Below are 14,974 nucleotides of genomic sequence, written 5' to 3'. Positions count from 1 at the left end.
TAAGAAAGAGGTAAGATTGAGTTCAACCTCAACAAGTTCATTTCCTTATTCTTTTTATTGCTTATCTGTGTACAATCATCAAATTAATAGTTTTTCTTGTCTCATGTAAATACACACATGCACATATATAATATGCCCGTTTACATTTATACAGATACATTAATTTAGCTTCCTCATCTTCTCATATTCCTGATTTGAATTAAACGATACAATTAGTAGTTTTTATAGAGAGTATACTTCATTATGAATTGATTAAATCCTACTTTCTTCCATCTGTAAATAGCTATACGTCGTGTATACACGACAACAATAGTGAACATCCGGAGGAGTTAAATTAAAAGGGTAGTTAATATTCCTATATCTACAAAAAATCAATTATTAATTTAAAATATAATGTTTGAAATAGGAATGAAACCAAAGTTACCTACTCCTCCTTCCTCCCCCTCCCCCTAGCAGCCATGGGACAGTTCAACCCAGTGCTTTTTCTGAAAAAAAAAAAAAAAAAAGTTTTATATGTTGGTTTATACTGACATTTGCAAATTACCATTACACAGTTAGATTTAAACTTACCCAGACTGTGCTTCCTCTGCTATAGACAGCTCCCAAAAATACTCATATCTATATAATTTAAGGATTTTAATGTGTGGTAAGGGGAAAATAAGTGGTGTATATCTTACAATGACCAACCTTTTAGAGATATGGTACAATATATTCTGTATCCCACTTTAAAGATGGAAAACATGTTTTTCAGGAAAATGTTCCACCTACCTCCATATGATGTGGACTGTTTTGTTTTAATTAGCTTGTTGCTGTAAAATGAACTGATTTGTCAAGTTTCAGTTTTTATAACATGATGCGCAAAAGTGTGCAAACAAATGATTCTCTATACTTGAGGAAAGAAAGAATGGGTAAGAGGCAGAAATAAGTAGATTGTGTGACGTGGCAATTTTCTCCTGTTGCTTTTACTTGCATTGTGACAGAGGGAAAATGGTCAAAATTGATCCCTTTTACTTTTTTAAAAATAATGTGCTATTTCCACTGATGCATAATTATATATTGGTGAACAGAAAGAATGCCTATGCTCCAAAATGTAATGTTTGTATTTAATGATTCATTGTCCTGCTTCCAACAGTAAATCATGTTTGCATCTATATCAGCTGCACAGAAAAGATATGACTCAACATTGTGTAATTCCTTTTAAATTGGTTTTCCTTTTATAGAATTGTGTCCCCCGTCTATAAAGGAGAAATATATTCAGGTAGCAATGAGGTTCAGCTGACATTTCTGTAACTGTGTGTTTCGTTCCTAAAAGTTGATAACCCTTCTCAATTTCCTAAACTACACAGGATAAAGTACTTAAGACCATATGGTATAGTGAAAAATTCGGCACTGCCAGGGGGATGGATTACATGACCTAACCATTCTTTCCCCCCCTTTAATTTCTAAATTTTAATGATATCCTAGGCTTTTGTTCCTTAACCTATTGTACCTATTGTGCTAAGAATGATCAAGACAAGGAAGAAAATGCAGATGTTCCCTGTAGAAAACGAAAAGTCTTGCATTTGGTATCTCAGTGGACTTCTCTCTACAAAGACTGGTTACATGAAGATGAACATTTAAAGCAATTTTTAAAGGTACTGTAATACTCACTGATGCACTTTAATACTCTATAAATAACAGATTCTCAGGTATATGTGTTGAAAATCCCAAATGAGAAAAATATTGGGCATAATTTTTCTTACCTTTTGAACTCTTTTATACTAGGTCAGTGATTAGGACATAAGTCCTCTCTGCCAATAGATGGAAACAGTATGACTAAGCAACCTTCTACATGTAAGAGGCTTAATGCCTCATTGATTTTTAAGTTTCAACTGAATATCTGTTATATTAGACACTGGAAATATACACTGAGTTCTGATATGATATGAAACTTTGTACAAAGGGTGGGTAATCTTTAAAGGGAGGAGCTCTACACTAAAAAATTAACAGGTAAAGGAAATATCTACAGATGTACTCATGTTCTTTACCAGTCTAGAACTTCTAACCAGTCTGTTATTTGGAACACTGATTTGGGAACAGCATTTTATGCCCCTTTCAGCAAACACTGAGCATCTATTCTGTAGTGTTTGACAGGTGCTAGTAGATACCCTGGTAGTTCCTTTATGCATTTTGAGAAAGAAAGAGCCTCTCTACACAAGCACTTACTGTATGGCACATATGTCAGTGCACACTAGGAACTTTTAGTGCAGATCAGGAGGGCCTACATGGATAGTTAGTGGGCGGCATGCTGGAGTACTGTAGATTTACATTCCAGCTTGGTGTGCAGTAAGTGCTTGTGTAGACATGCCCTAAATTTTTGCCTTACTTATGAGCAAGGAGTGTTCGGTTTGTCTGTGTGATGCATTCATCTGCACCAGCAGGGTGTAACTTCTAGTGCATACTAGTGTGTCACACATTAAGTAGCCTATGTGAACCCTCCTGCTGTGCACTAAAAATTCACTAGTGCATGTTAATGTAATTGCTGTTTGAAATGGAACTATATTAACACATACTAGGGACCAGCAGAGTCCCCATGGGCTGGCTAGTGCATGATACAGTTTTGCACACTAGAATTTACACCCCTCTGATGAGGACTAACTCACCGTGTAGACAAGCCCTTACTGTCCTGTTTCAGTGATTTCTAAATGCAACTGTAACTTGATAGCATTACTATTTTAATGACAATGTTGGGTCTAGATCTGTCCATTTCAGGGGTGGGCAAACTTTTTGGCCCGAGGGCCACATCTGGGTATGGAAATTGTATGGCAGGCCATGAATGCTCATGTCCCAGCCAATGGGAGGTTGGAGTGGCACTTGGGGCAGGGGCAGCATGCAGAGCCCTCTGACTGCCCCTATTCAAGGAGCTGAAGTGGGGACATGCTGCTGCTTCCGGGAGCCGTGCAGAGCCGGGCAAGCCCTGGACCCTGATCCCCGTTGGGAGCTTGAAGGCCAGATTAAAACGTCTGAAGGGGCGGATGTGGCCCCCGGGCTATAGTTTGCCACCTCTGGTCTATTTCCTACTTCTGATGGAAGGAAGGAATTCTCTTGGGAGTCTGCCTGAGCTCCTTCTCCTTTCCTGAAATAACTCTTTACCTTCATTTAGGGACCTGGTTGGGGGCACTTTCTGTTATGGATTCACTCATGGTAAACTTAAGAACCCTGCAGTGCTAAACTAATCTTGGAGAAAGTTTTGGGCTTCTTTGCTATTTGAGTTCCTTGTGACTGATGCAGAGCACATAGAAGTAGGGGCCCAGGGCTTCTGCTCTAGCGGCATTCCATGTGTAAAACAGTGCTAGGAGTTGGGCACCAACTGTGCCAACAATGGGGGATTTACATTTTATTAAATGGTGGTTTATCTTGTAAGCCCGTGGGGGCAGAGCCAAGAACTTTGGGCCCCCATCCCTGACTGTGGCTTAAGGTACCACCACAGTACCTCTACTACTACTACTACTACTACTAATGTTCAGTTAGTCTAAATTGCACCTGAAAAAATTGCATATGAAATTGTAGTCCAAAATTATTTATGCCCACAGTTTGTAAAGTTGGGCTCATAATTTGGCCTTTAGTATATGATCCCCATTTGCTAGCCAGGAAAAACTCTGGGTATAGAAGATCAAAGAGAAAATTTTCACCTCCTTAATGACTTCAAGCATCAAAGTTAGTATAATTTGTTTACCTTTATATCTAAGGTCAAATGTCTTCCATAATTAGTTGAGGTTCTCAAAAGGGTTTGAATAATGACATTCAGGAAATGCAAAAAATCAAGAACATAAGATTTATTTGTTCATTAATTTGAGAGTAGGAGCATCTTGTCATTTCTGTGTGAGAGATTTTGGGACTAGAACATTTTTGGATGTAAATGCAGAAAATAAATGAAAATACTCTTAACCTTAGTAGTCAGATCAATTGATTGATTATTATTACTGTCATTGTTTTGATCGAGTGATGATGGTGTGATCTGTTTTCATGCTTAACAGTAGATTGTTCTGAGCTAAACCAGATTTGAAGTAACAAACACAAGTGCCATTTTAAATCTTTCCACAGACAGATGAGTGCTGACACCTTAGTGCTATCCTTTGGTGATGGTGCAAAGAGCACTTCTCTGTACAGCAACCAGACACTGACTGGTTTAGTTATTTAAAGAGGAACTGTCTGGATTACAGGACCCATTTTAAAACATTCCTGGAATTTATTTTATTAGGGTAATGCTTCATTTGAGGGAAGCTGCTGATATGATGTATAATATTTATTTCAGTCATCAGATATGTGCAGATACCCTTTTTTATTTTTCAGACAATATACAGAAATGTGTTAGATGATGTATATGAATATCCCATACTCGAGAAGGAATTGAAAGAATTTCAAAAGATACTTGGATTGCATCGTCGTCAGTAAGTATTGATTATTTTGGTCAACCCTCATTTTTTTGGGTATAATTTACTTTTTTTATTTACATTTTTCTTTAGCACAGAGAAAGACAAAAGGATAAGTAATATAACTACAATACAAGGGGAACAACCTTTACATATAACCTTACAAATAACCTTTCTTTTTACATAAAGCCAGATTATTCCAATTTTTCTCATGATGTAGAGTAAGGTACTATGCAATTACTCCCATTAATTTTGGTGAGACTACTTGTGAAGTAGAGTACTACTCAGTGTTAGTAAGTATGGCATTTGTCATGGTTATTTTTAGTAAAAGTCACGGACAGGTCACGGGCAATAAACAGAAATTAATGGAAGCCTGTGAGCTGTCCCTGACTTTTACTAAAAATAACTGACAAAATGGGGAGGTAGGAGGGTCCAACACTCACCGCTCCTGGAGCTCCGGGATCCTCCCCACTGTCCATGGTGGTGGAGAGCACCGGGGTGCCCCCTGCCACCCACAGTGGCTCGGAGCTCCTGGGTGCCCTCTTCCACCCTGCAGTGACCAGGCGCTTTGGGGCCCCTGCCGGCTGACCGCTCCACCCTGGCTGCCCCGGGGCTGAAGTGGAAAATGTCACAGAGGTCTCTGGAAGTCACGGATTCTGTGATCTCCGTGACAAAATCTTAGCCTTACCAGTAATTAGCAATGAATTATTTAAAATAACTGATACAATATACTGTATTGTTTGTGAGTGGGCAGGACTTTTTACCATGAAACATTTACTCAACCCTCTTTTGCAACTAATATAGCAAGTTTGTTCTTTAATACTAATTATGTTTTTTAAAGACATTTTAATGCATATGTTTCAAGTAAGTAGATTTTTTTTTGTTATTTGATCATCTTGAGATGAAAGAGAGCTTTGACATTGACTGTGACCCGTTCTTATCCCTAGGGATGAATCTCTTATTGGTTTTCTGTAGTATCAAACAAGTTTGTAGCATTTATATTTTCATCCCAGATTATATGATTAAACAAATCGTTTCAATCTATTAAAAGCAAGTCGTTATCCAGCAATTGTTACTCTTATAGCCTCAAAAGTCTGTTTTGCAATCGCTCATACCATGCAACTTTCACAGTGTGTTGTAATTAGGTATTTTACATTCAAATCTGTGAAATCAGTGTTTACATGGACTATTTCACTCTTCCCAGGGTTTACTACGTTTCTGTGATTGGGTAGGCTTGCTAAGGGAGTCACTAGGTCAGAGGTAGCCTGAGCACTTGTCTACATGTGGAATTATTCAGGAACAGCTATTACTGAATAACTTCATGTTGTGGACTCTCATATTCTAAAACAAGAATGCCTTGCTCTTATTTAGCTTAACTGTTCTAGAATAAGTGTGTCTACACATGGAGTTATTCAGGCATAGTTGTTACTGAATAGCTGCATATGTAGACAAGCCGTGAGTTTAAAGGAACTTTAACTTTTACATATAATCTTTGAATTTGGCCCTCAGTGTCAGAAACAGAAATGGGTCCCAGAACTCCTGACTCACGTTCCCTGATCTGACCACTAGTCCATGCTCTGTCTTGTACTGGCATAAAAAAATGTGAATGTTCATAGTGAACCAATTTGCCAACTACACTGTGCGCACTGAAATATGTTAAAGGATGTTGACAGGATACACCTTTTGTAAATGTACACCTCAGCTGATGTAAATCAGCATAGTTTCACTTTACATAAGCTGAGGAATTGGCCCTAAGGTTTTTAGTGTAGTATGCTACGGCTTGATCCTTTGACCTACTAACTTCTTCCTGGGTGCAATTGGGTACTGAAGGAACTCTGCACTTACTTTATAGTGACTATATTATGTTATAAACTTTTGGCTGGCTGCAAATTCCTTTTCTAATCTTTGGATAGAATGAATAACTCAAATTATCTCTCTTGTTTCAGCACCGTAGATGAATATTCACCTCACAGAAAGGTAATACAGGGTACATATATTTGACTTTTACATTGATTTCTTGCTCATAACCTCCCCTCCCCTCTCTTGGCTTCTCCTCTTAATTAAAAATGACCACTGGCCAAAAACATGACAGGACACATCTGAGAGTCTAGGCCTGCAATGTTGCTAAAAGCTTTTTTCCCCCTGCCAGCACAGCTTTGGTTTCAGCTGTGTGTGCTGACCTGAAGTGGCTGTGACATTATTAGCATTTTAACAACATGTTTTGAGATGTCAGAATTCAATCGGAGCCTAACAACATACCTCTTCCTGGCTGGATAGATACAGGTTTGAATTCAGGAAGACAGACACAAACAAATCTAGCAAAGACAAAGACTACAAATGTCAGGTAGTCAGTCAGAGTAAAGGGAGTTGTGCTGACAGGGACACATACAAAAAGAGAGGGAGAAACATGAATTTGTGCCTATTTAACTAGAAGGAAAGGATGCAAAAGGGGGATGTCAACATAAGAGCTACATGGCAGTGAATTGCTGTGCTCATGAAATTCACTGGACTGAAGTTGAAGTGTGTAATAAGCTTAAAATTGTTATTTTGGAAATGTAGAAAGCAGAAAATGAGATTGTAGAGAAATCGCTGACTAGGCCAACTGACAGTTGCTATTTAGGACAGTGTGTAAGAAATGAACTGTGAATGTGATTAGAGTCCCTTGCAGTGTTTGCACTGCTTAGCCTAGACATGTCTAATTTCCTCAGAATTCCCCACCTCTACTGTTGTTAAATAAGGCAACTCCCACTTTATTTGTCCAAGGATGGATGGGTGGATTTCCTATAAATACATTTTGGCTGGACTTCTCTAGAGCATTCTACATGCAGTTATTGCTTTGTAAAGGGCAGGAACACATACATTCATTGTTCGTTTTTTCTTATTTATTTATCCCGTTTTAGAATAAAGCCTTTTTCCACCAATTCAGTCTCAAGGAGAACTGGCTCCAGCACAAAGGAACCATGAATGAAACAGAGGAAAGTAAGTATGATTTAGAAGCAGTAGAGGAAAAGCTCAGTGCAACACCTCTAAATATTGGTACAAGAATATTTCTACATAAAGGCTTCCCTTAAGGAACACTTTCAATTACAAACTTACAACTTCTGAATAAGAACCTGGAGCTATAAAAGAAGAAAGATTTAATGCAGTGAGAATACAGTTCTATCTGCTGCCTTATGCAGGGCTTCAACTGTAAAATGATGTCTCAGGGGCTCCTTTTTTCCTCTCTTCCCTCCCCACCCCAACATCGTAGTAATAAAGGTATGTGACTCACAGGAGTGCTGGCAAGAGATTGGACTTTATTTCCAGGCTTTTTATATGGCTCCAGATTGCAAAAGGTTAACATTCCTGTCACCTGAGGGCTCCTGGCTCCAGTATCCATTGTTACAATCTTCTCCCGCCAAACTCGTTTGCAGGTGGAATGCAACACGCCCCTTCACGTTAATATCATCCATTACAAAATGCACTTCGCCTTCATTGTTGGTAATGCAATAATAAAGTGAAGCATTACACATTGACAGCCTTTTGGGAGAGAGGGAGAGAGGACAATTGTATCATGGCTCCAGATTGTTGTGTGAGCTGAAACTAGTGTGTATAGAGACACTAGACCCGTGCTTAAGCAGAGAAAACCAGAGTGAAGTCCCACACTTTATGAAGTCACTCCTGCAACATTTTCTAGTCCACCACGGTAACTGAAGGCCCAACAACTCTACAAGTTCAACTCAGGTCAGAGAATAATTAATGCCCATTTATGGTTATCATAACTGTGCTCTTTAAATATTCAGATAAGTATTTCCCTGTGGTGCTCTCTAGGGTTACCTTATACTACCTAACTTTTGGCTTGACGTTCAGATTTGTTGGGATTTCAGGCCCACGAGACAGCCCCTAAAAATTTCACGGTGAGATCCTCACCCCTGCTCTGGCTCCTTTATGACATATAAAAGGGCCAGAGTGGTATAAAGAGACCCTCAAAGCCCCATATGCAGCTGGAGGAAGATTCCCTTGAAGTAGGAACTGAAGCAGACAGTCATAAGACTTCCATCCTTGGCGTGCCAGGATGCGGCGCTGTGGTCAGGAGGGACATGTCAGGGCTGTGGATGCTGCAGGTAGTGTTGCAGTCCATAGGGCATCCTGGGGAGGCTGCTGTAACTTACACAGACCTCCAGCTCGGTCTAAATTATGCTGGAGGCATCTTCGGCCTGGGGACCAGCCCAGGATCAGAAGAGTGCAAAGGTGATTTAAAACTAATTTAGTCCACACCCTACTTCCCCTAGACTATGAATTCGGTTCTGCGCTTCTTAGAGGAAGTGCAGCATGGCATCTCTAGACTTTCAGTGGTTCCATAACAATAGCAACCACAGATCTGATATTTAAAATACGAGTGGAGAATAGAGTTTGGGCAGGCCATAAAGATGACAGTTCATGAGTACCTCACATTTAGTGTGGTCCAGATCCATTTAAAGTAAGGGAGACGTTATTGGCCCAATTTAAAATTAAAGATTGTGTTTGCTGTTGGTCCCCCCTCACTGTCTCTCCTCCCCTCCCCCAAATGGCAGAGAATCCTGGAGGAGGGGAAGACATTTCAGCCAGGAGGAAAATCACTGGCTTTTCTGGTAACCATTGTAGGCAGGTCTGATAACACTTTCCATATGGAAGCCAAATAATCCTGTCAATTCCCACCCCACCCCTAGGGTGACCAGACAGCAAGTGTGAAAAATCGGGACGGGGTAGGGGGTAATAGGTGCCTATAGAAGAAAAAGCCCCAAATATCGGGACTGTCCCTATAAAATTGGTACATCTGGTCACCCTACCCCCCCCCCCCCCACTTTTTTTTTTTTTACAGCTGGTATCATAAAGCCAACGTGTTCCTTTTCATGACTTTTAGCTATTCCAAAGAGAGATTCTGTCACAGGATGAACCCCTGATTTACTGCCTGCCAACAGAGACAAGCTAACAAAAAATTCTTAAATCAACCGACTGAGATTTTTTTTGTAAGGGTTAAAACTTAAGGTTCTCTCTCCTCCTCTACTTCAAAACAACAAAATTGTGGGGGTTTTTCACTAGAGTAAAGTTGCTGACCAATGTCCTGTAGTGCAGCGTAAGTTAATGAAAATGCCTTGCAGTTGTAAAGGTTTGTGAAGCAGAGGCAGAGCTATTGTTGTATACATCTGTCAGTAGAGACAAAAGAAATCTCATTTGTAGAGGAGAGAAAGGATCATCTCTCTACTTTTGTTGTCTCAGTCTGTCTGTAGGAAAAAAAACTAAATTATAGGTTAAAAAAAACAATGTTTAATGAAGCACCAAAGTGAGTACAAAATAAAGACCATTCTGGTAGTGAGCTTCATTGACAGATGATGTCATTTCTGAAACACTGATTATACATGTCTGCTGCTATGTTTCTCCTCTCTTATATTACTACCACAATCCACATGACTGACTAAGATTTCAGTTCTGCAAAACCTGGATGCCTGAACTTTTGTAACAGAAACAAAAAAGGTGCTAACTGAGCTGATCATATGATGATGCGGTTACTGTCATGCCAGACAAACCCATTTCAATATAGACCTTTGAATTCTTTCTCCTTAGATCAGCTGAAAGGTTATAACTGAGTTATTAAGTACCTGAATCTCCCTTTGACTTCAATGGAAGTTACAGGCACTTGGGCACTTCTCCAGATCAGTCCCTTACAGGTGTGAAGCACATGTTCCAAAAAGGAACTATACTTGAACTAAGAACAGGAGTACTTGTGGCACCTTAGAGACTAACAAATTTATTTGAGCATAAGCTTTCGTGGGCTACAGCCCACTTCATTGGATGCATAGACTGGAACATATAGTAAGGAGATACATATACACATACAGAGAACATGAAAAGAAAGGGAGCAAAAATCAACAGCTGAGCTTGAAAAGGAAAAAGAGAAGAGGAAACTTGTCTTCAACATATCCAAAATAAGTGATAGAGAACACCTGCTCTGCAGTAAATGCCTACAGGAATTCTAACTGTATGTTGGTGAAGCACTATACTGTTCTTTATTATGTCCTTGAGATTTCCCAGGGAGAGGAGGAAGGGAAAAATGATGATGTTTGTGTTAAGAGGTTATTGTGCCTGTAGGTCAGTGTACAGCAACTATCAAAGATTACTGTCAAACAGAATAACAGCCAAGGCATTGCCACAGTTTGGTTTGTTAAATTCTTCCACCGCCTAGTAGTATGTGTTCTCATCTATTTATGGACATTTCTTTCTTCCTTTGTGCAGTTTTCTGCCGTGTGTATATAACAGAACATTCCTATGTCAGCATAAAAACTAAAGTATCCACTTCAGCTCAGGAGATACTGAAAATTGTAGCAGAAAAAATCCAGCATGCAGAGGAGGACCTGACTCTGGTTACTGTCACATTCTCTGGGGGTAAATAATTTTCACTCATCCTACCTTTTACTGTATCTCATCTATAAAAAAGATAGTGGACATTTTCAAGTGCAAGGATGTAACTGTTCCAGTATGGGTCCACAGCTGGATGACCATTGTAACAATAAGGAGCTGCCTACCAGAGAGTTGTTTCCATGACAACAGCTAATTCTTGGGTACAGTAGGTTATTGCATTTCCTCACCAGGATTGGAGTGCAAAGGACTTTCAAGTGATTAGAAATACGTTATAAGGTTTTTCCACAGATAAGCCTCCTAGTTTCATATTTAAATGAACTTGGGAAGGTGCTGAGGTCTGACTTGCCTTAAAATGAGGATGAGTAGCATTGTGTGCTAGTGGGATAAGTTATAAATTTTCTGTAATGGGTGGATGGGGGAGGGGTAGAAAATGTGTAAAATATAGCTATTCGAAGCAACCTACGGAATATTTTCTCTGATTAAAGGCTGTTGTGATTATTCTAGTTTGTAGCTTTTTTTCTTATTATTATTTTAGTCTTTTTTGCTTAACAAAGAAAGGTTTATTGTCTCTTTCAAGGGAGATCACACAAATTACAGGCTGACACTATTGATCTATTTGACCTGCCTGGCCCCATCATTTCCTTTGGTGTCTGTCAGCTCTTAAGATCTTCGGGAAGCTGTTTTGCTTATAGTTAGGGCCCTACCAAATTCGTGGTCATGAAAAATACGTCATGGACCATGAAATCTGGTCTCCCCCTGTGAAATCTGTTTTTTTGTGTGCTTTTACCCTATACTATATAGATTTCACGGGAGAGACCAGTGTTTCTCAAATTGGGGGTCCTGACCCGGAAGGGAGGTGCAGGGGGGTCACAAGGTTATTTTAGGGGTGTTGCAGTATTGCCACCTTTAGTTCTGCGCTGCCTTCAGATCTAGGTGTTTGGAGAGCGGTGGCTGTTAGCCGGGCACCCAGTTCTGAAGGCAGCGCCCCGCCAGCAGCAGCACAGAAGTAAGGGTGCCAATACCATACCATACCATACCACCCTTATTTCTGCGCTGCTGCCTTCAGAACTGAGCGGCTAGAGAGTGGCAGCTGCTGACTAGGACCCAGCTCTGCAGGCAGCAGTGCATAAGTAAGGGTGGCAATACCATACCATGCCATCCTTCCTTCTGTGCTGCTGCTGACAGCGGCTCTGCCTTCAGAGCTGGGCTCCCAGCCATCAGCTGCTGCTCTCCAGATGCCCAGCTCTGAAGGCAGTGCCGCTGCCATCAGCAGTGCAGAAGTAAGGGTAGAAGTACCGCAACCCTTCCCCCATAATAACCTTGTGACACCTCCCCACCTCCCCCTCAAATTCCTTTATGGTTCAAGACCCCTACAATTACAACACCATGACATTTCAGATTTAAATATCTGAAATCATGAAATTTACGATTTTTAAAATCCTATGACTGTGAAATTGACCAAAATGGACTGTGAATTTGATAGGGCCCTACTTATGGTATCCCTTTGTTACTCTTAGTGAATAAAAAGATGGTGATTTAACTAGTTGCATAAAAATAAGAAGCTGGATCTACAAAAGAGGCTAATGAATAGATTTAAAATATATGGGCCAGGTCCTCAGTTGGCATAAATTGGTGTAGCTCCATTGAAGTTGAGGATCTAGTCCTATAATGTACACACCTATATTTACTTTTGAATAAATCTAAAATGGATAAATACAATAAATTATACATTAATTTATCTGATTCAAAGCATAAGGTCAAATTCTCCTACGCCCATGCAGATCCCAAACAAACAAACTTTGTGCAGGGTACCCATGTGGGTGATGAGAGGATGGCATCCTGCCCCAGCAACCCAGAGCCTGCATGAGGAGCAGCCATGCTACCACATTTAAGTGGGAGTTTTGGCCAGCAGATCCACGTAATTTCCAGACATACTTGTCATGCCCCTGCCTGTGCCCTAACGTGCCTGCAGTGCCTTCTTAGAACTGCAAAACAGTGGTTCTGCTGCTTTTCAGGTCTTGTTCATCTGTGTAACTAGGAGGCAGGATTTGCTGCTAAAGAATAATGGTGATAACTTCATTGCTAGCTTTGATAGCTAAAGAAAACCAGCAATTCACAAATAATGAAGCATGGTATTATCTAACAGCCTATGTATGCTGGTTTCTAGAGAAAGCACTAAAATAATAATCACTACTACTTGTCAAATTTCAAAACTAATTAAAAACCAACAACAATAGGAATGTCACTTGTTTATTAACATTTGTAAGCCACAAATTGTTACCTCTTCTCCTTGATTAATTCATTCAGTGCTATCAAAACTAAGGTGTCCTGATTGTTATATACTATCGGTAGCATAGTCTGTACATAACTCCCATGTATTTCCCTTTTGTGGTTGTAATAACATTTGCATGAGTTAGAGATCTGCTGCATCTTCGGTTTGTGTTAGCAATGTAAACATTAAAGATGTAATTTTTATTAAACCATTTGATTGAATAAACTAGGATGTTTTCATTCAAAATGATTTCAAAATATTTTACTTCTTGTAAATAGTGGTTCAAATGTAAATGTATCATTTACTACTAAGGAGCTGAAAGCACTTGTGCAGATGGCACAGACCTGAATAATTCAGCTTCATGGACATCTTGTTTTGATTGTATTTACTGTACACCACATAGACAGTGGTATCTCAAGCCTGGTGGATAAAGGGGAACAGGTTGAGTAAATCATTAAATACTATGTACAATATTTGGTTACAATTGCTAAAGCAAATTTTCCTTTAGGCATTTGTTTGCATGTGGAACTTGTTATTTATGTATCATGTAGACTTCTATTCTGAGGCTTCTGACTTTTTTTTATATATCTATTTTAAAGAAAAACATGAACTACAACCAAATGACCTGGCTATCTCAAAATCTCTCGAGGCAACCAGTCGTATGTTTGTCTACAGAAAAGATCTGACTGATACTTTGGTAAGACTGTATGATCTAAAGCTGTATAATGGTTGATTTGTCTGATTCCAAGTCTAAGCCTAGTGGTTTTTCAATGATACTGTTCAATGTACAATTTATTTTTCCAATTTCCTTAATAAAACTTGTCTGGACTTATTTGCAGGATGTCAGCTGTAGCATAAATAACTGCCAAAGTCTCTTTCTGTAATTTATTGAGCTAATTGTGCCTTTTAAAATAAATATTCCTGAATTTGAGTGTCTTTGCTAAACAGCAGGGGAATTAGTTAATGTGTCAAATAGGCTAAAGCTTTTATATCCGTTTAAAGGGTTTGGTCAACTCATTGACATTTGTTAAAAGAGAAAAATTAAAAGTCAAATACTGCTTGGTCCTGGGGTGGGGATGGAGAGAGCCAATGTAAGGAGCCTTATTTCCTTGTGCTTCTCAGCCACTTTGTAGGGCCAATGCATACTAGCATTTTTCATGCTCTGCTGAGTTCAGCATCTGTTCCTCGCTAGGATGACTACTGCACAAAAAGGCTCATGTCAGACAGGGGAACTAGGCAGACCCACAGAGTGAACTATGCTCCAAGGTGCAGTCCCTCTCGGAGTATCTCTTGGGGTGGTGCTACTATACACCACCTGCAATGTAGACCAGCATCTGTCAGGCGCAGTTAGATCCTCAAAAAATGAACTTTTCAACAATTTTTTGCCAACATTACAACTATGTAGAAACAAGTATATGAGTATTCCAACTGCTATGGTACATTATCAATATAATTAGACTTCATGAATTTGCCTTATGCAAGAGAAATGTCTAGTTGCATTTTATTGGATGAGTGTGTCCTTAAGAGCTGACATGCTGTTGTTATAATATATATTCCACATTGTTTGCAGACTACTAGCCACCTTTAAAAAAAAGTTAATAGCAAAACATCCCCAGCAAGCGATAAGCAATAGTTTCATTAGCTACAGAGTTTTGTGGAGGGTTTTAAATTTTATTTTGTATCTGTCAAAAAAAAACAAAAACCAAGCACTAAAATAATGGCTCAACTGATCAAAATCAGCTTTCATCTGGACAGATGACATGTGCCAAATTTCAGACTGATGACGTAAAAAACAAGAGAAACCTTTTTGAAAATCAAATTTACAATAGAAATGGCAAATGATCCTTAACTCCAGTGGTATTAATGAGTTCCACAATAATATGCTAAGTAATTTTTGTGAATTAGGCCTCGC

At 39.4% G+C, this 14,974-nt stretch overlaps 1 protein-coding gene across 3 annotated transcripts in view; it reads left to right on the top strand.

Annotated features, from left to right (window-relative positions):
• The window catches only part of RAPGEF5 (Rap guanine nucleotide exchange factor 5), a 236,881-nt gene that overhangs the window by 181,536 nt on the left and 40,371 nt on the right, over positions 1 to 14,974 (top strand). For all 3 annotated transcript variants that reach the window (XM_024106678.3, XM_024106672.3, XM_065583335.1), the window contains 6 exons: positions 1,490 to 1,634; positions 4,333 to 4,430; positions 6,359 to 6,389; positions 7,313 to 7,391; positions 10,665 to 10,814; positions 13,662 to 13,759. In XM_024106678.3, coding sequence (XP_023962446.2) covers positions 1,490 to 1,634; positions 4,333 to 4,430; positions 6,359 to 6,389; positions 7,313 to 7,391; positions 10,665 to 10,814; positions 13,662 to 13,759 — 601 coding nt within the window. The remainder of the gene's footprint in view (positions 1 to 1,489; positions 1,635 to 4,332; positions 4,431 to 6,358; positions 6,390 to 7,312; positions 7,392 to 10,664; positions 10,815 to 13,661; positions 13,760 to 14,974) is intronic.

This window comes from Chrysemys picta, chromosome 2 (genome assembly GCF_011386835.1).
Source record: "Chrysemys picta bellii isolate R12L10 chromosome 2, ASM1138683v2, whole genome shotgun sequence".
Lineage (NCBI taxonomy): Eukaryota > Metazoa > Chordata > Testudines > Emydidae > Chrysemys > Chrysemys picta.
This window is presented reverse-complemented; position numbering and strand designations above follow the sequence as displayed.